Genomic DNA, 25,946 nt, shown 5'->3' with positions numbered 1-25,946 from the left:
GTCTGTTCTCTTTGTGAGCAAAGCCCAGAACAGTGTTGATGTATTTTAGGTACTAAAGTTCTTTAATGTATAAGGCAGTGGTTACGAATGTGAACCATGGAGGGGCGGCTGGGAGGCTCAGTCAGTTAAGGGGCCAACTCTTGATTTCGACTCAGGTCATGATCTCAGGGTCCAGGGATCCAGCCCTGCATCGGGCTTTGCACTGTGGCATGGAGTCTGCTTGTCCTTACCTCCCACCCCATCCCCCCACTCTTGTGCTTGCTCTCACTGTCTCAAGTAAGTCTTAAAAAGAATGCAAGCCATGGAGTGAGTACTGGATTCTATCCCCATTTACCATTTTAAGATACTTTCTAAGTGTTTTCTTGAGAAATCTGTGAGCATTAAATTAGATTTTTCTGGTCTGTTTTTGTGTTTTGTTTTTTTAAGATTTTCTTTATTTGACCGAGACAGCAAGAGAGAGAATATAAGCCGGGGGAGTGAGAGAGGGAGAAGCAGGCTTCCGAGGAGCAGGGAGCCCGATGCGGGGCTTGATCCCAGGACCCTGGGATCACGACCTGAGCTGAAGGCAGACGCTTAACGACTGGGCCTTCAGGCGCCCCTCTGGTCTTTCTTTTTTTAAATACATTTGAAATCATACTGTATAGGTGTCTCTCTCTTGTCATTTCATATTATAGTATAAGCATATTCATACATCCTTTCTAATGACTCCATAGCATTTATATAAATTACTGTGACTTTTTTTTTTTAAAGATTTTATTTATTTATTCATGAGAGACAGAGGCAGAGGGAGAAGCAGGCTCCCAAGGAGCAGGGAGCCCGATGCGGGACTCGATCCCAGGACCCTGGGATCATGACCTGAGCCGAAGGCAGATGCTTAACCATCTGAGCCACCCAGGCGCCCTACTGTGACTTTTCCTGAACCAGCTTTTAGACTAGATTGTTTCCAGGCACTTGTTAAAACATTTCTGAGAATACATTTATGCATAAAGTGTTCACATTTCACATTGCTCCAGGATAGGTTTCCTGCATTGGAATTATTAAGGAAAACAACTCCACATTTTGATACATGTTGCTAAACTGCATTTCAGAAAGGTTGCGCCAGTTTACCACCATAAAAATATTTGAGCACACTGTTTTTAACGTACTTTCTCACTGTTTTTAAATCTTTTATCTTTGGTAGTTTGATAAACGGCTCATGTGCTTTATGGAAATTTTTTATTGACAAAACTGAAGTTTTTCTTGTGTTTTACGTTTAATGAATGGTCTTTAAGACTAATTTATTTGTCTTAATACTTTGAGTATTTGACAAATGAGCGCCTAATATGTGCCAACAACTGTTTTGTCTAAACTCTAGGGATTTAGCTTTGAACAAAAAGTCCTTGCCTTCATGGAGCTTATATTCTAGTACAGTAGGCCCCCCTCCCCCAATCTACAGGGGCTATGTTCCAAGACCCCAGTGGATGCCTGAAACTGCGAATAGTAGGGAACCCTATATGGACTATGTTTCTCCTTACATACCTGTGATTAAGTTTAACTTACAAATTAGGTGCAGTAAGATATTAATGTAGCGTAATTATAACAGTGTAATAAAAGTTATGTGAATGTGTCTCTGGGAATATCTCATTGTACTGTGCTTGCCCTTGTAATGATGTGATAAAATGCCTACATGATGTGATGAAGTGATGAATGATGTACATACAGTGACGCAGTGTGAGGCTGCTATTGACCTTCTGAGGATATGTCAGGAGGAATCACCAGCTTCCAGACTGCTGTTGGGGGGAGGGAGGTAACAAATTGCAGAAAGCAAAATGCAGAAAAGAGGTGACTATTCCAGTTCTTATTGATTAAATTTCCTTACTAGTACACTGAGATACTTACTTGCATTTGTTTTCCTTAAGTTTGAGTATAAAAGCTTGTCCCTTTCATATAATCAAATATTGATCCTTTCCTTTGCAGTTTTTTTCTCTTTCAAATCTAGAAAGTCTTCCTTCCAAAAATTTGATTAATAGTATGTTTTTATTTGATGTTAGAGTATTTAACTCAATCTGTCTTGAGTATATTTTTGTATGCTATAAGGTGGGCACATAAGTTGGTTTTTCCCCCTATTTAAAAAAAGCCAAATTACATTTATACATTGGTCCTTTCCTCCCCCCCTTTTTTTTGGTGTGTCTTTATCTTAATTTTTTATTTAGCATCTGTTCTTGAGCCATCTACTTTTTCCATTGGACTTACACTTTTATGTAATTAGTGGGTTTTTTTAATGAACTTTTATTTTGTTTAATGGTACTTAAAGTTTTAGTGGTGCTGGTTAAGAAAATTTTACAGTGCCATAAAAATGTAGTTTAGTCTGAATTGTAAGGAACTCTTTGAAGGGAAGGGTGTTAACCTACTGCTTTATCTAAAGTTGCTTGAGTAATATGTTTCTCCTTAAAAAAAGAAGGGGGGGGGGGGCCTCTTCTTTTAGAGAAAGAAACTTCAGGAAAGATGCTAGGAGGAAGGAAAGGCCCTTTTTCAGTTGTGTTTTGATGTTCATTTAGAGGTGAGGTGAGACTTAATGACCAGTACAGCCTAAATTCCAGAACCTTTGTTGGGAAACAATTTAATCTTAGGAAAGCATAGCTCTAATTCCTTGTAATTCTGTTTCATTTTCCCTTAGAAAAACAAGAGTCTTACCTCGTGTCTGCAGGAATATGGGGTAGGACTGGAGACTTGAGGTTTTTGTGACTTCATGGTCTATGTGTTACAAATCACAGTATTATGTTCTTACCTGTATGGTAATAAGAACTATGGTCCACATATGGGAGAAGCTCAGCTTGAAAAGTCATAACATATCTTGGACCTAGAATAGTCTTCTTCAAATTAATTTCATCAAAGTGTTAGTAAATGTAATAGCATGTATGGTCAGTGTGCACATGTGTATATACTTAGAAATCATGTGATAATGCTATGTTTGTGTTGTAAAAGCTAGTGCTACAAATAAGATAAAGATGAAATAAGCAATATTATAAAAATAGTTCACCTATTAACAGTGCAGAAACTTTCCACTCTCACTAAAAATATTGTCTTAATGCTTAGTTTTTAAGTGTTTAAAAACTTTATGCCATCCTGAATTGTGAGGAACAGTATACGTGTAGTATGTTTTACTGCTTCTAGTGTAAGTCTCTACATAGTCTTGATACTAACGCTCTGGCAGATTTGTCAGATCTTACTAAATGGTCATTTTACGTTACGATTCGGGGGTCAAAGAGCTAGAACTAGGATGAGAAGTGTCAGGTCCCATTTTCTTGGCATGTGTTTGCCTTATTTAGCATTATCTTCTGTTTCTTCTGCAGCAGTCTTTTTCAACCATTTGTGTTTGAGGGCAGTTTAAACTAGATAGCTAAATTTGTCCACTTAATTGGGCAAATATGAACTGTAATATGCTGAAAGTAAGTTAATTAATGAGGGCTTCACTTGCCAACTTCTTCCTCACCCTTCCCTCAGACCACCTAAGTAATGTGTGTGGTATGTGATGTGATCTAACGTACCAACTCAGTGAGTCCTCTCTGAAAGTACTTATTTATAAAAGCTGTTTTATCTCTGGACAAAATACATAGTTGTAATATTTTCTTCCCATACCCCATTGGATTATCTTGTGTGTACTCTGGGGAGACAAGTTGATAGAGAATTTTGGATTATTTGTAAAGTTGTGAGACACTGAGAAGAAATTGGGCTGAATTGTATCACTGTAGCAACCGCCAGAGAATCCTGATGGCATTTAAAGAATTGTAAATGTTGGGGATTTGGGATTGTAAAAGGATTTTTAAAAATACCTTTCAGCTTGACCTTTTAATGTTAACGCCTTAATTTCTTTCGTCAATAGAAATCTGAATGAAGTATAATTTGCTGAAGTAACCTACTTGTAAATCTGAAAAGATAAAGAAGTTGAAGTGTGTGTTAAATTGTTCTTGATCATAGTTACAAACATTGTGCTATGTTATCACAGCTGTTTGAGATGGACAACACTTTTACTGTATCATCATCAGATTCTCATCCCCCTCCTGCAACCCCTCCTTCACATTCTTTACCTTTATCTTCGTCTTCTACCTCATCTGGGACTAAAAAACAAAAGAGGACCCCCACGTATCAAAGATCTGTAAGTCAGGAAAACAGTCGTCCCAGCTTATTTTGCTTTGTGTTAAGAGCATGACTTAAGAGGGCCGCTCACTTCGGTTGAAATAACCTGCAGACTCACTTTCTAACTTCCCTAGGCATTTCCTTCATCTTGAATCAGAAAAGATAAATTTAGTAGTTTAGGGTCTTGCTACTCAAAGTGAGTCCAAAAATCTAAAGCATTGGTATTAACCTTGGGAGCTTGTGAGAAGTAGAGAATCTCAAAACTCCTGCCCCCACTAACATCAGTATTTTGTATTTTAACCAGATTGCCAGGTAGTTGAAGTTTGGGAAGCCCTAGTTTAGAGTCAAATTGTAGAGGTAGGCCTTCTTAGTTTGAATCCTCTACCGTTTGACTTTGGCAGGTCATTTAACCTTTCTGTGTCTGTTACCTCATTGGTATAAAATGGTGATAATACTACTTTCTCGTGGGTTTTGTAAAAATTAAATGAGTTAATACATGGTAAACAGAGCAATGTCTAGCATGAAAGAACTAGAACTTAACCACCTACAGATTGGATGGCTTTGATCTGGCCATCTTATACACTGAACCTTTGTTGGGAAACCCAAGGGTTTATTATTTTAGAATTTGTCATTCTTTTTTTTCCTAGTGACAAATATTTTTATTAATAATGCCAAATTCACACTTAAAATGCTTATTAATAAGTCAAATTTTCAATGAAAGGGTCTAAAACTAGTAACGATGTGGATATGTTGCTGTCATAGTAAATTAGTTACAGACCTAACCTTTGCTAGGGATTTTGTCCTCTTTAATTCATCACTTACATTAATGAAATAATTTGTTTTTATAATTTTACTCAACGTAGAGTGAAATATCGAATGTGATACAGTATTTGATGTAAACAGGCTCCACTGCATTGTATTTAAATAGCAGTTTTCACTGAAGACTTCTGTTTTGCTTTATGTGATCATAGAAGCAAATGGCAGTATTTAGAGATTTCATCAGTGTCTGAAATGGATGAAAAGATTTCTTTAAATATACCTGTGAAATGGTTAAAAATTTTTAGATTTGAAGAGCTTTTGTTGTCTTGGAGTTTTGTCTTAGAAAAATCCTGTTTTCCAACTCACTGTTTTGGCCTGTTTTCCATTGAAGAATCTAAGTATGCATTACTCTGATATTTTCTAGTTTGAAATAAGTATTGCATACAAAGTTTCTTTTGTTTTCATCTCTACTAATTTAAATAATTGCTTTCGGATGCATGGCTTACCAAATAGTATTAAGCTTTCTATTTAAGTTTCAAAGTCGATTTTAATTTCTCAAGGAAGTGTTCTGGTAGTTTGGGTTGCCATCCCTTGGATATCCCTTACCTTTCTCTGAAATTACTGTTTAGTAATTTAAAGTTAACATAAAAGCAGCTTTTACTTACGTAGTTGCTCTTTGCTGGTAAGTGAAAATCTACCATAAGTTGGGCCAGTTCCCTAAAATAAATGAAATTATGTCTTCTGAAATGGTTTATTAGCTAAATTAATATATCTGATAAAATCCCATAAACTTCCCTTTACTTTTCTTTGCCTTTTTACATTAAAAATTTAGTGATTTGTTAATTGGACTTACTGTGCTATGAAGATAATGTCCAGATCTGAATATTTTAAGTTCTTTTTCTTTTTAAAACAGATGAGCTTTGATCCAAACCTTCTCCATAACAATGGACACAATGGGTACCCTAATGGTACTTCAGCAGCACTGCGTGAAACTGGGGTTATTGAAAAACTGCTAACCTCTTACGGATTTATTCAGTGTTCAGAACGTCAAGCTAGACTTTTCTTCCACTGTTCACAGTATAATGGCAACCTGCAGGACTTAAAAGTAGGAGGTAATCTGTCATTGATTATCCTTTTTAAAATAATTCATCACACATTTCTCTTGCATGTCAACTTGCTCAAGACAGTGTTATATTTTTGGCCTTTTAGTTGTCCCAGTTACAGAGTTGTGTCTCCATAAACCAGCAGAATTCTGATTTCTCTTGTGGTGTGGTGTCTTTTGGGGGATGAAAGACTCACTGACTTTTAAAGATAGATTGAATTTTTTTTAATATTTTTTTAAATAGATACTTGGAAGATCTAATTATTTTTCTCTATATTCATGACATTAGTTATATATTAGATTTTAAGCCAATGAAAATATTAAACTTTTATAATGTTAGTTTTGACTGTTTTACCAGGTAATACTTTTGGTAGTACCTGAAAAAAAAAAAAAAGTCACCACTTAGACTGTTCATCTTGGCTTACACCATAGAAATCACTTCCACATATGAAAATGTATGGGTTAGTAGAAGACTGAAATTATAAGGTCTCAGTGTGTGTTTTTTAAAATATCTTTGGGGGGAAAGTCAGAACAATAGTTAACATGAGTATTTGCATACTTAATACTCTAAACCCTACAAGAGCATTATTTTGGTTAATCCTTATTTTGTGGATGAGGAAACCTGAGGTACAGAGAAGCTTAAGAAAAAAGAAAACTTGCCAAAAGTCATGATCTTTATATTGCCTCATTTGCAGTATATGTAAATGCTATGAAAATTAAGACTAAGGTATTCCTGTCTTCGTCTAAAGCGGTGGTTCTGAAGCATTAGTATGTATGAGAATAACCTGGAAAGCTTGTTTAAACACAAATTGCTGTACCTGGTGCCTAGAGTTTGTCTTTCAATGGGTCTGGAGTGGGGCCCAGGAATTTGCATTTTTTCTAAGCTCTCAGGTGATGCTGCTGATGCTGGTCCAGGAGCCACACTTTGAGATCACCGGTCTATAGCAACTCAAATGCTACGTTAAGTTTGGCTTGAAAGTGAGATACTATTTTGTCAAAATTAGTCCAACAAATACGATACTTACTTTATTTTAGATGATGTTGAATTTGAAGTATCATCTGACCGGCGGACTGGGAAACCCATTGCTGTTAAACTGGTGAAGATAAAACCAGAAATCCTTCCTGAAGAACGAATAAATGGACAAGTTAGTGGCTTTGATGCTTTGTGTTTTCTTAGGGCCCTGCATTTGCATATCTTTCACATTAGAAAAGGAAGATTCTCCCCATCTCCTCAGTTTGCACGCAAGAGAGCTATAGTATATAAAGATTATTATTTTAAAATTCTATCAGAAGCACTGGCATTTCTTGACCTCAATATAAAATATGGTCAAGACTCGATTTGGGTTTTTATATATAACCCTAAGTCTGTACTTACAGTCAGTTTACGTACTGTAAGTTTGAAAATTGGCAGCATGACATCCTCTTGTGGATCATACTAAAATGCATCCCTATGTATAGTATAGAGGATATTAAAATTCAGTTAATATTGCACAGTGCTGCTCCTGAAATGATTAGCAATGGAAATTTTTTTTTTTTTGACTGGTAGGTTGTGTGCGCTGTTCCTCACAACTTAGAGAGTAAATCTCCAGCTGCCCCGGGTCAGAGTCCAACAGGGAGTGTATGCTACGAACGTAATGGGGTAAACTTGTGTATTTTTCTTAAACCTTTGCCTGATCCACCATGTGATCTATAAGCGTACTTTAAAATTCAAAATAGAAAACGTAAGCTGCAGTTGATAAATTCAGTTTTAAATTTGGTTTCTAAGAGGCTTTCGAGTGCAGCATAATCAAAAACTTAAAAAAGAAAAAATCCTTAGGACTTCCAAGTGTCTTAGCTTGCCCAAGTGTGACCTTAGTTAGAACATTAAGGTAAAATGTTCCTTTTACTCGCTTTTTTGGGGGTTGTGGGAGGGGATCTTTTTTTCTGGTTCTTTTTAAGCACTAACTCCATCTTTTTTGTTTGGAATGCCTTATATAAAAATTGTTTTTTTTGAAATGTAACTACAGTCTCTGGGCAAATGCTTCCACGTGTGTAAGCTTTTTGAAGTTGGATTGCTGCTCAGCTGTGGACTCGCAGAAGTCATCAGCATCTTGGAGGGGAAGTGTGTGTTTATATGAATAAAATGATGTACTTGTTATAAAGCATTTTTAAGAAATTTGGCTTAAAATGCCAGTTTAAGAGGTATTTAATGAAGTAAATCACAGTATACAGAGAACTCTGTGCATCCTGCCAATATAGTAATAATAATTTATTAATTCACAGGAAGTGTTTTATCTGACTTACACCCCTGAAGATGTCGAAGGGAATGTTCAGCTGGAAACTGGAGATAAAATAAACTTTGTAATTGATAACAATAAACAGTAAGTTCTTTTTTCTACTTAAGTTGGGGTTTTTTGTTTTTGTTTTTTTTGTCCACCCCCTCCAATAAGAAGAAGAAATTTGAAATGAGTTAAAAACCTAACTTGTAAATGTGGATAATTTTAATGATAATTTTCATGATCTTTTAAACTTCATTAAGCATTTGAGGGTCTATTCTATGATGGGCACTGTGCAGATGTCAAAAATAGGAATATAATTAAAATATGGTCAGAGCTTTCAAAGAGCTGTTTCAGAAGTCAAGTTTTGAGGGAAGGGTATAAAGTCACTAGGGAGATGAGAGGGGGTGAAAAAGCATTCTGAGTAGAAGTATCATTTTGAGGAAATGGCCAAAAGTTTGCGTTGATTGAATTGACTAAATCATCGGAAGATGAAGTTTGAGCTTTATCCCATAGTCCTAGGACTCTTTGAAGGATTTTAAGTGGGTGGAAGCAGGGATGGAGGTGTGATCAGTTTAGATCATTGAAAGTCATGGAGATGGTAGACATTTGGACAGTAGGAGTACCAGGCAGTGACATGAGAGTTAATATGCAAGATGAAGATCTAACATACTAATATGGTTAGGCCAGGGGTGGTCAGGTGGGGAAGTCAAGCCACACTGAGAAGATAGAATCAAGTTTTGTGATTGATGAGGTAGAGGGGTATATTGGAATTAATGAGAGGGGAGTCCCAAATGCCACTTCTCTGGCTACTAGGCAGATGGTGATCTTATTAACCAGACTAAGAAGATACAGAAGAAAGTATTAAGTGTGGGAGAATTCTACTTATTTTGGCATTTTGACTTTGAGGTGTCTGGGTATATCTAGGTGAAGCTACTGAACATGTAGTTGTATGTATAAGTCTGAAACAAGCTAGTAATAGACAGGATATACAGCTGTGAAATTCATCAGCATAAGCAGTTTAAGGAAAGTGTAGTTAAGTCCAGGGATAATTATTATTTTTTTTTAAAGATTTTATTTATTTGAGAGAAAGAATGAGAGAGAGAGAGCACGAGAGGGAAGAGGGTCAGAGGGAGAAGCAGACTCCCTGCTGAGCAGGGAGCCCGATGTGGGACTCGATCCCAGGACTCCAGGATCATGACCTGAGCCGAAGGCAGTCGCTTAACCAACTGAGCCACCCAGGTGCCCCCAGGGTTAATTATAAGAGTACAGAAGGAAGTTAAAAGGAAGTTGGAAAAAAATGCTAGGAATGCACTTTCCAACAGGACAGAGAAAGCAAAGTCCCAAGAGCATGTACAGAATTATTAGCCCAGAACCTTACCTCTTGTAAGACTTTAGTCTATTCGTTTTAAGGAATCAGATGGAGGGGCGCCTCGGTGGCTCAGTTGGTTAAGTGTCGGACTCTTGATCTCAGCCCAGGTCATGATCAGAGGGTCTGGGCCCACATCAGGCTCCATGTCAGTCTCCGTGCCCAGCTGAGATCCTGCTCCTCTCCCTCTGCCCCTCCCCCCCCCCCCCCGTACGTGCTCTCTTGCGTGTACGGTCTGTCTTTTAAATAAATAAATCTTTAAAAAATAAAAGGACTCAGATTGAGTTGGTCGGTATGTAACTAGTTCCAGTCTAAAGGCCTCAATCTGATCTCAGGAAGCGCAGGAATAGGGCTTTGAGTTTAAAGGTGGAGCCAATGAAAGGGCTTTATTTAACATTTATTAAGTTTGTGTGTGTCAAGCACTTGTACTAAATACTTTATGTATTTAGTTAATCCTGAGAACAGCTGAGAACAGCTTCACCTGATGTCATCTGTAAAATTGAGGTACGTTCTCATAAAGTTAAAGTGACTTGCCTGAAGTCATAGAGCCTTGAAATAGCAGATATTTGAACCCCAGTCTGGCTCTAAAGCCTTTCACTGTAGTTAAGTTGTAAAGGCAAGTAGGATTTTTCCAGTGCCTTCATTATCCTGTTAATTTTTGAAATAAAAAGCACAATTGGGTTATAGTTTGTCCATGAAAAATTAAGGGAAGTAATTGCTTAGTCTGCAGCTTTTCTTAAAACAACTACACCAACAGTCTGTACCATCTTTAAAATGAAGTCAGTTTCACATTGTTGCTGCTCAAAGATGGGGACAGGGTAATATGTGGTGCCTAATTGGTTTTCCTTGAAGGTGAGTGTCATTTTTAGAGTGTCGAAAATTTCTCCTTTAATCACTGCATTTACTCAGCTTTCTTTTATGGCTGTTTAATCAGAAATAATTGATGGGATAGCTACTAAATTCAGCACTCATTGAAAACAGGGACCATCTCTTATTAATCTCTGTATCCCCAGTACCTTTGTTTGTAGCATATAATATCTACTCAAATGTTTATCCAAGAAATGACCTTCCTAAAACTTTAGATTCCCCATCTTTGGTTGCATTCAACTTGTGATTTTATTTCTTTTGTTGCAATAGAAAAGCATAGAGTGTCCATGATACTCTTTTAAGAGTCTAAGAGGAAAATGGTACATACGTGTGTGTTCAGTTTAGAAGGCTAGGGAATTTGAGCAAAAATCCTTTACATATGAAGCCATATGAAAAGGATCATGTGCCCTAAACTACATTTGCTCTTCATGTTGACATAAAATTCTTGAGGCCTCAGAAAACTAGTTTGTTTCTCTGGACTCATCATACCTAACCAAACCAATGCATTTTTCACCCCTCTTCAATTCCCCCCCCCCCACCCCACCCAATTATTCCTTTCTAGTACTGGTGCTGTAAGTGCTCGTAATATTATGCTGTTGAAAAAGAAACAAGCCCGCTGTCAGGGAGTAGTTTGTGCCATGAAGGTAAGTGTCATCAAATATGAGAAACTTGAGGTTTTTTTCTTTGACTACTTTTAGTATCCAAGAACCTTTTGTTTTTTCTCTTTATCTTCCCCTTAAAAATATTTCACTGTTAACATCAGAAGAAATCGCTTAAAATTCCTTGGTTACTAATTCATTATGTTCTTTAAAGTGGGCCATGTAATTGATAACTGTTAATATTAGACCTAACCAAATATATTGTTTCCGGTACAGTATAATTTTATGAAAAGGCTTATTGATTGCAAATTGTAATCATAAGTATGTACACTTAAAAGTACCTAACGTTCCTATTATTTTTTGGGTTTTGCTTGTTTGTCTTTAGGAGGCGTTTGGCTTTATTGAAAGAGGTGATATTGTAAAAGAGATATTCTTTCACTATAGTGAATTTAAGGGTGACTTAGAAACCTTACAGCCTGGAGATGACGTGGAATTCACAATCAAGGACAGAAATGTAAGATAGTTGACTAACTTGATCTTTGGCCTTCTTTTAAGATCAGAAATGAATTAAATTTTTAGAAAACACTTGAAATGATTCCCCCCCTTTTGTGATTTAGGGTAAAGAAGTTGCAACAGATGTCAGACTATTGCCTCAAGGAACAGTCATTTTTGAAGATATCAGTATTGAACATTTTGAAGGAACTGTAACCAAAGTAATCCCAAAAGTACCCAGTAAAAACCAGGTAAGTAGTCTTTTTCAGGAGCGTTTTCTTTTGTCTCATCAGTAGTAGAATAATTTGGTATACAGAAATTTTACTCGATTAATGTAATTTTATGATGGTGGAACAATTTGTGTGTGTGTGTGTGTGTGTGTAATATATATATATAATTAAACTGAGAAACCAGTGATGTATCCACGAATATGTTTTATTTTTTACTGGGTGATAAGGACAAAGGGACAAAACTGCTGGTTAAATTGGAAAACCAGTTTGGGTGTACGTTTATTGGGGTTCTCTCCTAGGCCCCCCCGCCCCCGCATTTGTTTTCATTTGTGTGGGAGGTAAGGTGAGGAGAGGAGACTAGTGGTGTCATTGCTAAAGAAATGTGAAACATAAAAGACTTGAAATTCTTTTCCTTAAATAAAATATCTTTGTGTCAGAGTGGAGGTTCTTAACTGCAGTGTTGTGATTTTATGATTGTATCATGTGACCATAGAACACAGCTTTCAAATTGGACTTATGTTATCAACATCTTTTTTCTCTGTAGGGAACTGTTTATTATAAATAACATGGGTTTGCTGTGTGTTCTTCTTGTTTGACTTAGAACTAGGAAGGATGAGAAATCTCCAGCTAAAATAGTTTTTCCTTCTCATCAGAATGACCCATTGCCAGGACGCATCAAAGTTGATTTTGTGATTCCTAAAGAACTTCCCTTTGGAGACAAAGATACAAAATCCAAGGTGACCCTGCTGGAAGGCGACCATGTTAGGTTTAATATTTCAACAGACCGACGTGACAAATTAGAACGAGCAACCAACATAGAAGTTCTATCAAATACGTTTCAGTTCACTAATGAAGCCAGAGAGATGGTAAGTGTTGGATATTATTTGATACTTGTGTTCATCATGGGGGTCAATGGTATATTCAAATTTGTAATGCTGTACTGAGTTTTTAAGGTAATGACGACATTGGGCAGTTACCTTGTTAAGGGATTAAGAACACAGATGTTTGAGTCAGTCTGGGTTTGATATCTGACTCTGCCAGTTATCTTGGAGTAGATGTGAAAAATTTTTATTTTTTTAAGATTTTATTTATTTATTTGAGAGAGAGAGCATGAGAAGGGAGGGTTAGAGGGAGAAGCAGACTCCCTGCTGAGCAGGGAGGGAGCCTGATGCGGGACTTGATCCGGGACTCCAGGATCGTGACCTGAGCCGAAGGCAGTTGCTTAACCAACTGAGCCACCCAGGTGCCCCTGAAAAAGTTTTAGAAAAGGAAACGTGTACAGGATGATTTCTAAGATCTTTTGAGAGTCGGTGATTCTCCGGACTGAGAAAATTCAAGTCTATCATTGTAGAAAGTAGATTTTCCCAAACTGTTCCATAAGATAATTAGTAAACACTGGGTAAAACAAAGTTAAATAGGTTTTGGATTTTTTGGGCTTTGCAAATTCTTTTAAATGGATATAAATCCAGAAATGACATGTACCAGAATTGTTTCCAAATGTATTTTACAAGCTTGGTTTTCATAAATTAACTTTCTCAGATGTAATTCATAGTTCTGTTGGGGGTCATAACGTGTTGTGTATCTCAGTGCTGTCAGTGGAACTGGGTACATTCAGTGGAAATTTAAGTTTCTTGGAACTTTAAACATTTACCTTTGGAGATCTGATCTTATTTGACACTTGCAGTGTGCTTTTAACTTTAAAAATTTTGAGAACCAAATGAATGATTTTTTTAAGAACTTCTCAGGTAGCATCTATTTTGCTTTTTATAGTATGGACTACATCGTAGAGTATCTTGGCTGTCATTAAGATATAGCAAGGATTAAATGTCAGAATATTGTTTGTGCTATATTCAGAACTGGTTATAGAATCATCATCAGTAATGATGTAAATCAATATGCAATATATAAGTCATTGGTAGGTTGATAATAATTGTCTCAGTAAACATTTGAGTACCTGCCGTGTGCCAGTTAACTCTGGATATAATCCCCTCACAAAGCTGATAATTTAGTAAAGGGGGGCGTGAGAAATAAAAAATGACTTCCTGTATTTATCCTTTAGACCTAAATCTTAAGCCTTTCCTGTGCCTAAACTCACATAAAATTTTTTAAGATAGAGACTAAAAAGTTGCTTTTAGTTGACTTCGGAAGTATTTGAAGTATTAGTGTATAGATTTTTAAAATTTCTGGATGTTGTCATAAAGCTTGGGCCTTATTTGGAATCTTCGATTCTACCAGTTATTTAGCTGTGTGCTTTGGACAAACTGCTTAACCTCCCTCAGCCTGAATTTCCTCATCTTGCAAAACGGTAATAATACCAAGTTCACAGATTTGAGAATTAAAAGGAATACATTGTGTGCATGTTTATTTTCCAATGCGATAGTTTTTTCTGTGCATACCGGCCAAGGAGTAGCATCTCACACAATTGCTTAGAGGTTAATTTACTGAAAGACTGAAAGCAATGAGTTTGTATTTAAATGGAGAAATTAAAATGTAGATACAGAATTTGGGTCATTAATATAGAGAATTCCTAATGAATTCAACTTTGATGCTTCCAAAGTTGAGTGTTGTTTTCTTGACAAGCTTCACAGCCAGTGAAAATATTATCTGGATTTCAGGGTGTAATTGCTGCCGTGAGAGATGGTTTTGGTTTCATCAAGTGTGTGGATCGTGATGCTCGTATGTTCTTCCACTTCAGTGAAATTCTGGATGGGAACCAGCTCCATATTGCAGATGAAGTAGAGTTTACTGTGGTTCCTGTGAGTAGTTTTTGAGAAAAGAATGGGATGGTTTTTTTGGTGCTTCATTTTTCAGTTTAAAGTTACTTTTGTTTATCATTTGTAGGATATGCTCTCTGCCCAAAGAAATCATGCTGTTAGGATTAAAAAGCTTCCCAAGGGCACGGTTTCATTCCACTCCCATTCAGATCATCGTTTTTTGGGCACTGTAGAAAAAGAAGCCACTTTCTCCAACCCTAAAACCACTAGCCCAAATAAAGGCAAAGAAAAGGTAAGTTTTACATGATCAAGATGATTTGTGTAGTTTTGTTTTAAGGTTTGTTTATTTTAGAGAGAGGTGCATGGGGGTGGTGGTGAAAGGGGCCGAGGGAGAGGGAAAAGAAGCAGACTCCGAGTTGAGCATGGGACCTGATGCAGGGCTCGATCTCACAACCTGAGATCATGACCTGAGCTGAAATCAAGAGTCGGATGCTTAACTAACTAAGCCACCCAGGCGCCCATGATATATGTAGCTCTTTATTAGTCTGCTTCAAGGAAACCACTGTCCACACAATAATGGAGTTAAGTATTGTCTCTTTTGGAATTCTCTGTAATATTAACAGTGATGAACTAATCTAAAAGGTTTTTTAATCTCAGCGTTATTGACTTTGGAGGTGGGTGGCTGTTCTGTGCATTGTTGGCTGTTTTGCAGCATCCCTGGGCTTTTCCCACTAGAGACCATTATCTTTCTTCTCCCCCTCTCTGACAGCCAGAAGTGTTGCCAGATACTGCCAGATGTCCCAGAACCACTCCTGGTTGAGAATCGCTCATCTAAAATGATAGTACTTGTCTTCCAAAGCAGTTTAAAACTTTCAAATTTTGGTAGACTCAGTTCCCACATTTGAACTCCATTTATTGACTAGTTCACTGACTAGAGATATAAAGCTGTCTAGTCTAACATGGCTTTTGCTCTCAAGTAAATAATAAATTGGGAGTTGTATAGAAGCAGGTAATTCATACAAAATATAAAATGTTGCCATAAACGGTCAATAAGAGTGCTGTGGCGAAAATGAATTCTAAATTGGGGGGGTCTGGGATGGTTTCACTAAGGCACTGACATTTAATAGGTAGAGATAAATGAGGAAAGGACATTCCTCACAGAATAGAGGTACAAATAAAAATCAGGGTTTCTTTAGAAAGCACTAAGTATTAAATAGGAAGATAGGGTTTTTCTTTGATGGGGCCTAATAAGGGTGAAAAATCAGGATACAGCTAGATTAAGAAGGTTTGATTGCTACTCTAAAGATTTTAGACATTGTTCTGTACTCAGAAGATTTCTTTTGGAAAGTGTCATCAGAAATGTACTTCAGGATCGCTTCTCGGCCTTTTGGCTAAGATCAAGTGTAGAAATGTACTTCAGGAAGAAATGGCAATAGTATAAACCCTAGATGGGAGTGGAGAAAGGCAAAAGATGAAGAGGCCTAATAAGACATTTAGATAGTCCTTGAAGCGGGGGACAGAGATCATGAATGTAGACCAGAGAGAAGGTAATGTAATTTTAGAAATAACTAGGAGCCTGTTAAGAGTGGAATATTATTTTATTTATTAGCACCGGGGGGGGGGGGGGGGGGGACGACAGGGCGGGGCGCAGGGGTTGGAGGGAGAGGGAGAAGTAGACTCCCTGCTGAGCAGGGAGGCGGCTTGGTCCAAGGACCCTGGGATCATGACCTGAGCTGAAGGCAGACACTTAACTGACTGAGCCACCCAGGCGTCCCAAGAGTAGAATAGCATCTTGTTTACCATTTATTTTGTAACTTAGGAAATCACTTCGCCTCTGAGCTTAAGTTTTTAAACAAAAAATCAGTCTCCTATTTCATTGAAAAAGCTCTCACAGGGCCTGGCCCATAGTAGGAATTTCCCAAGTGCTGCTGTTAAAAATAATAAAAACAAAAGAAAACCAGTGGGGATTATTTTTAATGGTTTTTAGCTCTTGGAAGCCCTGCTTCCCAAATGGCTCTGGCAAAACTGACTTGATCAAGACAGCCTTTGTATGAGACTTTTCTGCCCTTTTGTTGTTTTTTTTCTTCTTGGCCAACACTGGACCCTAGTGAGTCCTTCTGTCATTGTGCTTATTTATAATAGTGTATTACACTTGTTTATGAATCTGTGTTCCCTGCTAAACTGGGCTCTTCGTGAGCAGGGATTGTCTTATCTCTATTTCCTATACTTGCTATCGAGTATGTTGTCAGATAATGACTGGATTGAGGTTAATGGGTTAGAGTTGAGAGCAAAATCAAATGCTGAGATTTTGAGTGTGGTTGACTTGCAAAAGAGTCAGGGTCAGACCTGAATTCGCAGACCTCCTTCTTCATTTAACCAAAGTCAGATTCTTAGCATCATTTTGTATTGGCTGTATAACTTTGGTCAAGTTTATTTTAACTTCCTAAGACTTTCCTAATAGAGATAAGAGTAACTTTGAAGATGGTTTTATCATAACATTAAATTTGGTAATATAAAGTGCCTAACATAATGTCTGATAGAAGTTAAATGTTCAGTATGATTATATAGCAGTTGTACAAGGAATATGAATGGTAAAAGAGTAGAAATTAATTGGTTTTGAATATTAGTAATTGGTAATATATTCTGGAGCTTAGGAAAGGAGGGATGTGGGCAGTAATCCCTATAGGAATGATTTGAAACCATAGGAGCAGTGTTAACTTACGTAGTTGCTGTATAGTGTTGTTCACTGTATGATTCTATGTGGCATATCTGAAATTTCTTAAGACTTTTGAAAAGCTAATCTTTCTGGTATTCAACAGTGATTTAAGTGTTACTTTGGAAACATCGGTATAATCGCCTGTTTGAATATCACATGCTCTGAACTGCGCTAGATCCTATACCAAATTAAATTCTTGTTCATTAGTTAAATACGTTTCATACAAAACACTACAAGGTACTATGGGAGATTCAGAATAGGTGATAGAAAAGCTTCTTGCCCTACAGAATTTCCACTTTGTTAAAAATACATGCTCAGTTTAATTGCTGATGGTCTATGAGAAGTATAGAATGAGTGTGTGGTAAATTTTCAACAAGCTTTCCCTCCTCAACAACAAAAATTAGGTTCTTGAGACCAAAAGACCTAGTTACAGCAGTTTGAGTCAGTCCTGGTTTAAGGCAAGACCACCTTTTAACCACGTTTTATTCATATAAAAGATCTTTTACTGTTAGGGAAACCTAGAATAGGATATTTCTACAGCTGTGCCAGTTCCTTAGCTCAGGGGTCTGCAAAAACTGTAGCTGCTTTATTGCCTTTTTCTTGATTCTTTTCATTGTATTCTGTCTCTTTTTTAGGAGGCTGAGGATGGTGTTATTGCTTATGATGATTGTGGGGTGAAATTGACTATTGCTTTTCAAGCCAAGGATGTGGAAGGATCTACTTCTCCTCAAATAGGAGATAAGGCAAGATAATTCTGTTTATTTGAGAGGAGGGTTAAAGGTTGTCATCTTAATTATAAGTCTTGCACAGTGGTTTCTTTCTAATTTTATCAAATTTTGCTAAAATTGCTTTGTGCTTATGAGGTTAATATAGGAACAGCTTCCCATTTAAAAGCAGCTTATTCAATTAGAAGAGGGTCTAGGAAGCCCTTTGTTAAAGCTTTTTGAGAAGTCAGTATTTAAACATTAGCTAAGATATGCCTAAGTCAGTTAGATAAAAGTAATAATATTACAAGCTAAAACAGCCACCGAAACATTATCAAAGTAAAATCACACCAAAGATTTTATATTGCTGTGCATTTTTCTCATACTTAACATTGTCTGGTTTTCTGATAGCCCTGCTTCAGAGAAATTGAGAATATATAAGGAATAAATACACACTGGAGAACAAAACTTGATCCCTTATGAAAAGTGGAATGAGACATAGAAGTGTTTTGGTGAAAATGTATTCCATCAGAATATTTAACACAAAGGATATTTGGAATGGAAAGCATGGTCTGGGGAAGTTAATAGGTCCTGAGGTAAAGAGCTTGTAAGACATGGTATTAATGAACATCCTTATTTTTCACAGGTTGAATTTAGTATTAGTGACAAACAGAGGCCTGGACAACAGATTGCAACTTGTGTGCGACTTTTAGGTCGTAATTCCAACTCCAAGAGGCTCTTGGGTTATGTGGCAACTCTGAAGGATAATTTTGGATTTATTGAAACAGCCAATCATGATAAGGAAATCTTTTTCCATTACAGGTGAGGAATGCCTTGTAGAGCTTACTATCCGTTCTTTGGTTTGGGAGTCTAAAACATTTAGTATTGGGTGGTTATATATTTTTTACATCCAAATCTCACATTGGTAGAATTATGGCAATGTATAAACAAAAGTTAATTGTATAGAGAACATGTGGCCAAAAGATAAAGGCCTGTACCTGCTTTGAACATTGGACAAGAACTTTTCTGCTTAGGTGAAAGAATACGTTACATATGTTGCTACCAGAGAATTGTACCTCTGATTTGGTGTTCTAATATAGCATAGTGTTAGTTAAGGGTGTGGACTCTTAGACGGTTCAGGTTTAAATCCAGACTCTGCCACCTAATTAACCTCCTGGTATCTTAGTTTCATTGTCTTGAAGCTGGGGGAAATGGTAACATCTTAATGGGTTGTTTCTGAGGATTAAATGAGTCAGTGCCTATAATGTGCTTAATACAGTATCCAGCATAAGTAAGCACACCATGAATGTTGTTATAGAAGAAATAAAATTTATTTGCTACTCTTGATAATTGTGGTGATTGCTTATTCAAATGTTTCCTTTCTTCCCAGTGAGTTCTCTGGTGATGTTGATAGTTTGGAACTGGGGGACATGGTTGAATACAGCTTGTCCAAAGGCAAAGGCAACAAAGTCAGTGCAGAAAAAGTGAACAAAACACACTCAGGTAATGAATTGTGATTTCTACTTACTCAGTCTCTACTTTTGATATGAAATAAGGGGTAGTATGCAAGAGGGAGCAAAAAATCATTCTAGATTAGTGGTCCCCCAGGTATGATCCAGCAGCATCACCTGGCCACTTATTAGAAATAATAAGTTCTCTGACCCCATCCTAGACCTACTAAAGTCAGGACAGGCAATCTGTTTTAATAAATACTTTAGATAATTCTGATGTCTACTCAAGTTTGAGAACCACTAGATAGATGGTTTAGGTCATTGGCTTTATGCTTATTTTCAATTTAGTATTTCTTTCTTAAAAAATAACTCCAAGATGTGATATCCATGGGGATGGGGAGAGAGGCATTCCTCTAGGAGACTGTTTTGGAGAAGGAGTCTAATATGAAAAATAATGGGAACTTAAGAAAATTGTTGCTATTTAGGATCTCTAACTTTTAAAAAACCTGCAGCTTTTGGCTTTCATCTCAGCTCCCCAAGTAACACTTTTTCTTGGTGAGACCTAGAGAAAGGACAGCCGTGAATGTTCATTTCAATTCTGTAAATATCTAAGTGCATGCTCTGTTTTAGGTACTGGGGATATAGCAGTGAAGAAATCAGACAAATCCCTGCCTTTGTTGAGTTGTTTTTTGTTTTTGTTTTTTTAGTTTGTATTATGTATTTACGGGCAAACAAGATGAGTAAAATATTGTGTGTAGTATGTTTAGAGATATAGTAATATATGTTATTAAGATTAAAATAAAGGAGGTGCCTGGGTGGCTCAGTTGGTCAAGCCTCTGCCTTTAGCTCAGGTCATGATCCCAGGGTTCTGGGATCGAGTCCAGCATCAGGCTCCCTGCCTCACAGGGAGCCTGCTTCTCCAAACTCTGCCCTCCCCCCATTTAAAAAGAAAAAAGATTAAAATACAGGGAAGTATATAAGTGTTGGGGTTGCCATTTTAGAGACCAGGGAAGGCATCCGCTAAAAGTGATATTTGGTCACCTAGAAAAGATGAAGAGAACAAGACGTGTTTTAAATATAAATACTTGCTAATTCCTTAAACAAATTAACTTTCTTTATTTTAAAGGTAGTTTAGAAATATTTCAAGAGTAGCAGACAAGCAGTCAGCCCTCTAACATTTGTTGCAATGATTTTTGCTTCTTTTCCTCTGGAATAGAGTTAAAATTGATGAGTAAGAGTTACAACATGCTTTTGTTTTGTAGTGAATGGCATTACTGAGGAAGCTGATCCCACCGTCTACTCTGGTAAAGTCATTCGCCCCTTGAGGAGTGTTGATCCAACACAGACTGAGTACCAAGGAATGATTGAGATTGTGGAGGAAGGTAAGAGCAGCCCTATCAGATGGTTGGAAATTTGTTTTTACTTTCACATGACTACTTTGAACGTTTTAAAATACGTTGATGTTGTTGCATTTGTTTTTTGATTCCTTAAAAACTGAAATTAAGGAAAAGTGACTCCACCCCACCCCCATCTCTTGGATTTTATTTTTATATGCTTTGGAAATTAGATCAGCCTGGGTTTATATTGTGAACAAATGATAGGTGAGGAACTGAGTTATATTGAAATAGACTGAGAATAAAATCTCACACTAACAATAGGCATCTAATGTGTGATAATCAGATATTCACATTGACTGTGTTTAGTACAATTTTATAGTTTTCCTGTATTATTCTCATTATTTACATGAGTATTAACAAATTTTCTTAGTAGCATTCACTTGTATGAACATTTTTGCTTTCTGTAAAAGTACTGTATAAATTCCTTAATAGCTAGGGTTCCATGTGGATCCTACTATGTGTCTCTGGGCCAGAGTGCTCTATATTTTTCATTTTATGCTTTTTTTCTCCCCATCTTCAATAATTCTCTTGAGTTCTGGTGCCACCCCTTACCCCCAGCAAAAGACAACTTTGGGGGTGCCTGGGTGGCTGAGGTCATGAGATCGAGCCCCAAGTTGGGCTCTGCTCTCAGTGTGGAGTCTGCTTGAGCTTCTCTCTCCCTCTCCCCGTCCCACTCATGTACGCTAGCTCTCTCAAATCTTAAAAAAAAGACTACTTTGTGCATAAAATAAGTGTGCAACAGGAATGGTAGTAGGAACCATTGGACGATTAGTACAGCTAAGTCACCATAATGATGGGGTTGATGAGAGGGTTTGAATTTCCAACCAAAGATGATAGCTTGGGTCACAAAGAGAGTAAATCTTGTGGCATGTAGGAGTCAAAGAGCATGAAGTGGGGAAGGACAGGTCATTTGAGAGAAAGAAATGAACCTTGATAACATGTTCCTTTTACCACCTAAGGTCCTTAGGAGTTTGTTTTACATACTCCTAAGTATCTCCCACCATCTCCCCCCACCCCCCTGCCACACCAATGCCCCTCCAAATAGGAATAGATTTTACAGCAAATCAAGCTTTTATTTTAATCACTCCTTTTGTTAATTCAGAGCTAATTCATATTTAAAATAAACTTACTTTGTTCTACTTTCCCACCTTTACTAACAGTGGTGGTTATTAAACACAGTTTTGTTTTGTTTTTAAGTCACTCAGTATAAATCTGGCCTTTTTGCAAATCAGTATTTTAAACCAATGCCATGATTATACCATACTCCTAAAAGGACCCTAAAAACTAAAGGGCTGAGCAGCTTACTGAATTGCCCTTCTTCCTCCTCTGTAACATGCCACTTCTTTTTGTTTCCCAGTCCCCAATCCACTTATTCTTCAACACTGGCTCTAGGATACAGTCCAAAGCAAGGATTTTATGGAAAAGGAAACTTGACTGAAATCTGTAAGCCTAGAGGTTTTTGAGACTAGACACAGGTCACATTTCCTACTTGTTGGTGAGAACAGCTCTTTTATTCACAAATACAACAACTCTGTATTAAAACCATGGACTTTGAAGTAGGGCAGGCCTAGATCTGAACACCAGCTCTTCCACTTCCTAGCTATAGAATCTTAGACAAATTACTTAAATCTCTGCTAGCTCAGTTTCTTCTTTAAAATGAGGACAATAACTTCAATCTAAGATTCTGGAAAGATTAAATATGAATCTATAGGTGTTTAATAAATGGTAGTATTAACACAGCTACATCAGACCAGCTGTCTCATATCCTTCTGCATGACTTTATCTGTTGGAAGTATATCCAAAAGTTTGTGGTTCCTGTATGTTTGAAAAGAAAACCTTCACTCACCCTATAATCAATCAAGAGAATTGTTAAAAGCATTTCCAATTCTGAAGCTTCCTCTTCCACCTGATGGTTTTCTCCTCTTCATTTTTGTTGATTCGGTGGCTTCACCATCCAAGCGAACTGATAAGCAGCTAAACCTTTGGCGTGGTTTTTATTCCTAGCCTGCACTGACCTCCAGCCAACGTTTTTTATTTACTTTTAATTTTTCTTATTCGTTTATTTTTAAATTTAAGTAGGTTCCACACCCAGCGTGGACCCCAGTGCAGAGCTTGCACTCAACAACCCTGAGATCCAGACTTGAGCTGAGATCAAGAATGGATGCTTAACCGACTGAGCCCCCCGGGTGTTCCAGCCAACTTTTTTACTCTAGGGAAGAGCTCTACAAAAATACGATGGCTTGTTTCTGTAAAGAAAGTTTTCTTGAAACAGTCATAGCCATTTGTTTATATATTGTTTTTGGTTGCTTTCTCAGTACAACAGCAAAGTTGAGTAGTTGTGACAAAGTGTTTACTGTTTTTTAAGAAAAAGTATTCTGAACTCAGGAAAGTACCTGTTGGTTTGAGGGAGCCACAGTCAGAACAAAGAAAAGATGTAGAATGCCAAAGAAATTTATCCACATTGTTTTTGCCTGTTCCTGACTTAATGCCCAATTAGGTGTGGGTCAGAAATATTTTTGACTGGTTGGCTCACATTGTGAACTCGGGAAGAAGATAATCTAGTGGATCATGTTAGCAACCCATTCTGCTTAAAACACCCAAATATTTAGGTAATGAGGTTGTGAGTGATAGTGTTATTTTTAATTTCGTAAGTGTAGTTTAAAACTTTATTAGGGGGGGCACCTGGGTGGCTCAGTCGTTACGCATCTGCCTTCGGCTCAGGTCATGATCCCCAGGGTTCTGGGTTTGAGTCCCGCATCAGGCTCCCTGCTCGGTGGGAAGCCTGCTTCTCCCTCTGCCACTCCTCCTGCTTGTGTTTCCTCTCGCTGTCATAAATAAAAAAAATCTTTAAAAAAAAAAAAAACTTTATTAGGGGTACCTGGCTAGCTCCATTTGAAGAGCATGCGACTTTTGATCTCAGGGTAGTGAATTTGAGCCCCACACTGGGTATAGAGATTACTAAAAAAAATAATAAACTTTAAAACTGTTCATTAGCTAGTGAAGTACTACAAGTTCTCACTTGTTTTCATGATAGTATTTCATTCAAGCTTTATGGTAGAATTTCTCAGGTATAAAAATTTTTCTAGGAACATAATACATTTTTAGCAATTTACTTAAAAATTTATTAGGACCATCAGCATAGGACTGTTGTGAAATATTAGTTTTTAGACTTTGTACCTAATTTCTCCTTACAGGGGATATGAAAGGTGAGGTCTATCCATTTGGCATAGTTGGGATGGCCAACAAAGGGGATTGCCTGCAGAAAGGGGAGAGTGTCAAGTTCCAGTTGTGTGTCTTGGGCCAAAATGCACAGACTATGGCCTACAACATCACACCCCTGCGTAGGGCCACAGTGGAGTGTGTGAAGGATCAGGTAAGTGGTAGTATCTCTGGATCTGAACTTGCTCCTTTTATGAGTTGGTAAACAAGTGTTAACCAAAACCTTGAAATTTTTTCAGCCAAGAAAGAACCATCAATACTCACCTTGGTTTTTATTTCTCCTCCACCCCTTTTTCACTGATTTGAGGTAGCTTGTATGAAGAAAACCACATGAAGAAAATGGTGATATGAGCAAAAAGAAAGTTAAGAGTATTACTGATAACATTACATGACAGGGAAAATAAGTTTGGAGTGAGATTTTTCAGAATAGAAAGACTATAAGATTTTGTGTACTTTAGCTCAGAGCTGCTTTTGCAGACCACACAAAGAAAGCAAGCATGTGTGAAAGTGTTCATAAAATACATTTAGGGCAAACAAAACTATTCCTCATATTGAGATCTCAGTATGATTTTTTTGCTTAATTCAGAAACCCCGTATACTACATGAAGACACAAAGCAACCTTTGTTTCAGGCTATGATAGATTGAATAGCAGTGATTTCAAAGATAGATTTCTTCCCTGACAAGTTTTTCGGACCCATATGCTTTTACATTCTAGCTGCACAGGCAGCTAAACTGGAGCATCAGCATTAATACCATGTTTTATAAATCCTCTTCTAGTTAGGGTCAGGCATTGTGCTTCATTCAGAGTGAGGTACTTTTCCCCCTTGTAATATGTCCTTTTTTTTTTTTTTTTTCCCCTTCCCTCTTCCTCCAGTTTGGCTTCATTAACTATGAAGTAGGAGATAGCAAGAAGCTCTTTTTCCATGTGAAAGAAGTTCAAGATGGCATTGAGCTACAGGCTGGAGATGAGGTGGAATTCTCAGTGATTCTTAATCAGCGCACTGGCAAGTGCAGCGCTTGTAATGTTTGGCGAGTCTGGTGAGTTTGTTGTTGGGCTGGTAAACTCTCTGGACTGTCCTTAAACTTCCGTAAACTCTGGTTTATCACAGTTCTTCACTTTTCATCACTGCTTTTTTTTATCCTGCCACTTTCTGGTTATTTCTTGATCCTTCTGTGTCTTTTTTTTTTACCTCGAGTCTTTTCATTGTCTAAATTTTATGGTCTTTTCAATCTGGCCCAATGAAACATTAATTGGGTACATTCTATGTATTAGAACTTAACTATAATAAGATTATGTAGTCCTTGTTCTTAAAGGATTCTGTTTAGCTTTTTCTTCCATTAAGCCATTTATATGCAGCTTAAAATTCTAGCTTTTTAGTTTAGCAATATTGTCTCTGCTTTTTTAAATGTTTTAAATCCGTAACGTTACCATGAAAGGAGCTGGGAGTCTCTTGAGAAATATTTCTTCATATTTAACTTTTCTAAGGTTTTTCACATCCCCTACCTCATTTTGTGTGTCTGTGGAACTGGTTTTTCTAGTTGCAGACCAGTCCAGGGATGACCCTCACCCAAATAATTCTTCCAGTTCCTCCATAGTAATAAACCTTGAGTTGGGAATAAAAACATAAACAAACTTGTCTGTCCTGTCTTGCTAGCTAGCTGGCTAGATGAGGCAAGAGTCCCCTCATTAAAACTGAGTCATTTGGGTAGTTAGAAAACCTACTCCTCTGCAGGTACTTGCTTTCTTCCCACTAAGAGTTGTTTCTTCTCACCTCTTGACTTCATTACAGCGAGGGCCCCAAGGCTGTTGCAGCTCCACGACCTGATAGGTTGGTCAATCGCTTGAAGAACATCACCCTGGATGATGCCAGTGCTCCTCGCCTAATGGTTCTTCGTCAACCAAGGGGACCAGATAACTCAATGGTATGAGAGCATACAAGGTTTTGGGGTGGGTA

At 37.4% G+C, this 25,946-nt stretch overlaps 1 protein-coding gene across 4 annotated transcripts in view; it reads left to right on the top strand.

Annotated features, from left to right (window-relative positions):
- CSDE1 (cold shock domain containing E1) overlaps positions 1 to 25,946 on the top strand; it is a 40,229-nt gene that overhangs the window by 12,636 nt on the left and 1,647 nt on the right. Inside the window, exons 3-20 of one of the 4 annotated variants that reach the window (XM_027599270.2) lie at positions 3,986 to 4,135; positions 5,789 to 5,987; positions 7,013 to 7,122; positions 7,524 to 7,616; positions 8,240 to 8,337; positions 11,031 to 11,112; positions 11,453 to 11,581; positions 11,685 to 11,810; positions 12,443 to 12,655; positions 14,405 to 14,545; positions 14,631 to 14,795; positions 17,855 to 17,962; positions 18,570 to 18,745; positions 19,314 to 19,426; positions 20,637 to 20,756; positions 23,966 to 24,144; positions 24,866 to 25,029; positions 25,782 to 25,914. In XM_027599270.2, the coding sequence (XP_027455071.1) occupies positions 3,995 to 4,135; positions 5,789 to 5,987; positions 7,013 to 7,122; positions 7,524 to 7,616; positions 8,240 to 8,337; positions 11,031 to 11,112; positions 11,453 to 11,581; positions 11,685 to 11,810; positions 12,443 to 12,655; positions 14,405 to 14,545; positions 14,631 to 14,795; positions 17,855 to 17,962; positions 18,570 to 18,745; positions 19,314 to 19,426; positions 20,637 to 20,756; positions 23,966 to 24,144; positions 24,866 to 25,029; positions 25,782 to 25,914 (2,490 nt within the window). In that variant the 5' untranslated portion in view covers positions 3,986 to 3,994. The remainder of the gene's footprint in view (positions 1 to 3,985; positions 4,136 to 5,788; positions 5,988 to 7,012; positions 7,123 to 7,523; positions 7,617 to 8,239; positions 8,338 to 11,030; positions 11,113 to 11,452; positions 11,582 to 11,684; positions 11,811 to 12,442; positions 12,656 to 14,404; positions 14,546 to 14,630; positions 14,796 to 17,854; positions 17,963 to 18,569; positions 18,746 to 19,313; positions 19,427 to 20,636; positions 20,757 to 23,965; positions 24,145 to 24,865; positions 25,030 to 25,781; positions 25,915 to 25,946) is intronic. The other 3 variants (XM_035727023.1, XM_027599285.2, XM_027599294.2) reach the window with 3 other exon arrangements.

The sequence above is a fragment of the Zalophus californianus genome, chromosome 4 (genome assembly GCF_009762305.2).
Source record: "Zalophus californianus isolate mZalCal1 chromosome 4, mZalCal1.pri.v2, whole genome shotgun sequence".
NCBI classification, from domain to species: domain Eukaryota; kingdom Metazoa; phylum Chordata; class Mammalia; order Carnivora; family Otariidae; genus Zalophus; species Zalophus californianus.
This window is presented reverse-complemented; position numbering and strand designations above follow the sequence as displayed.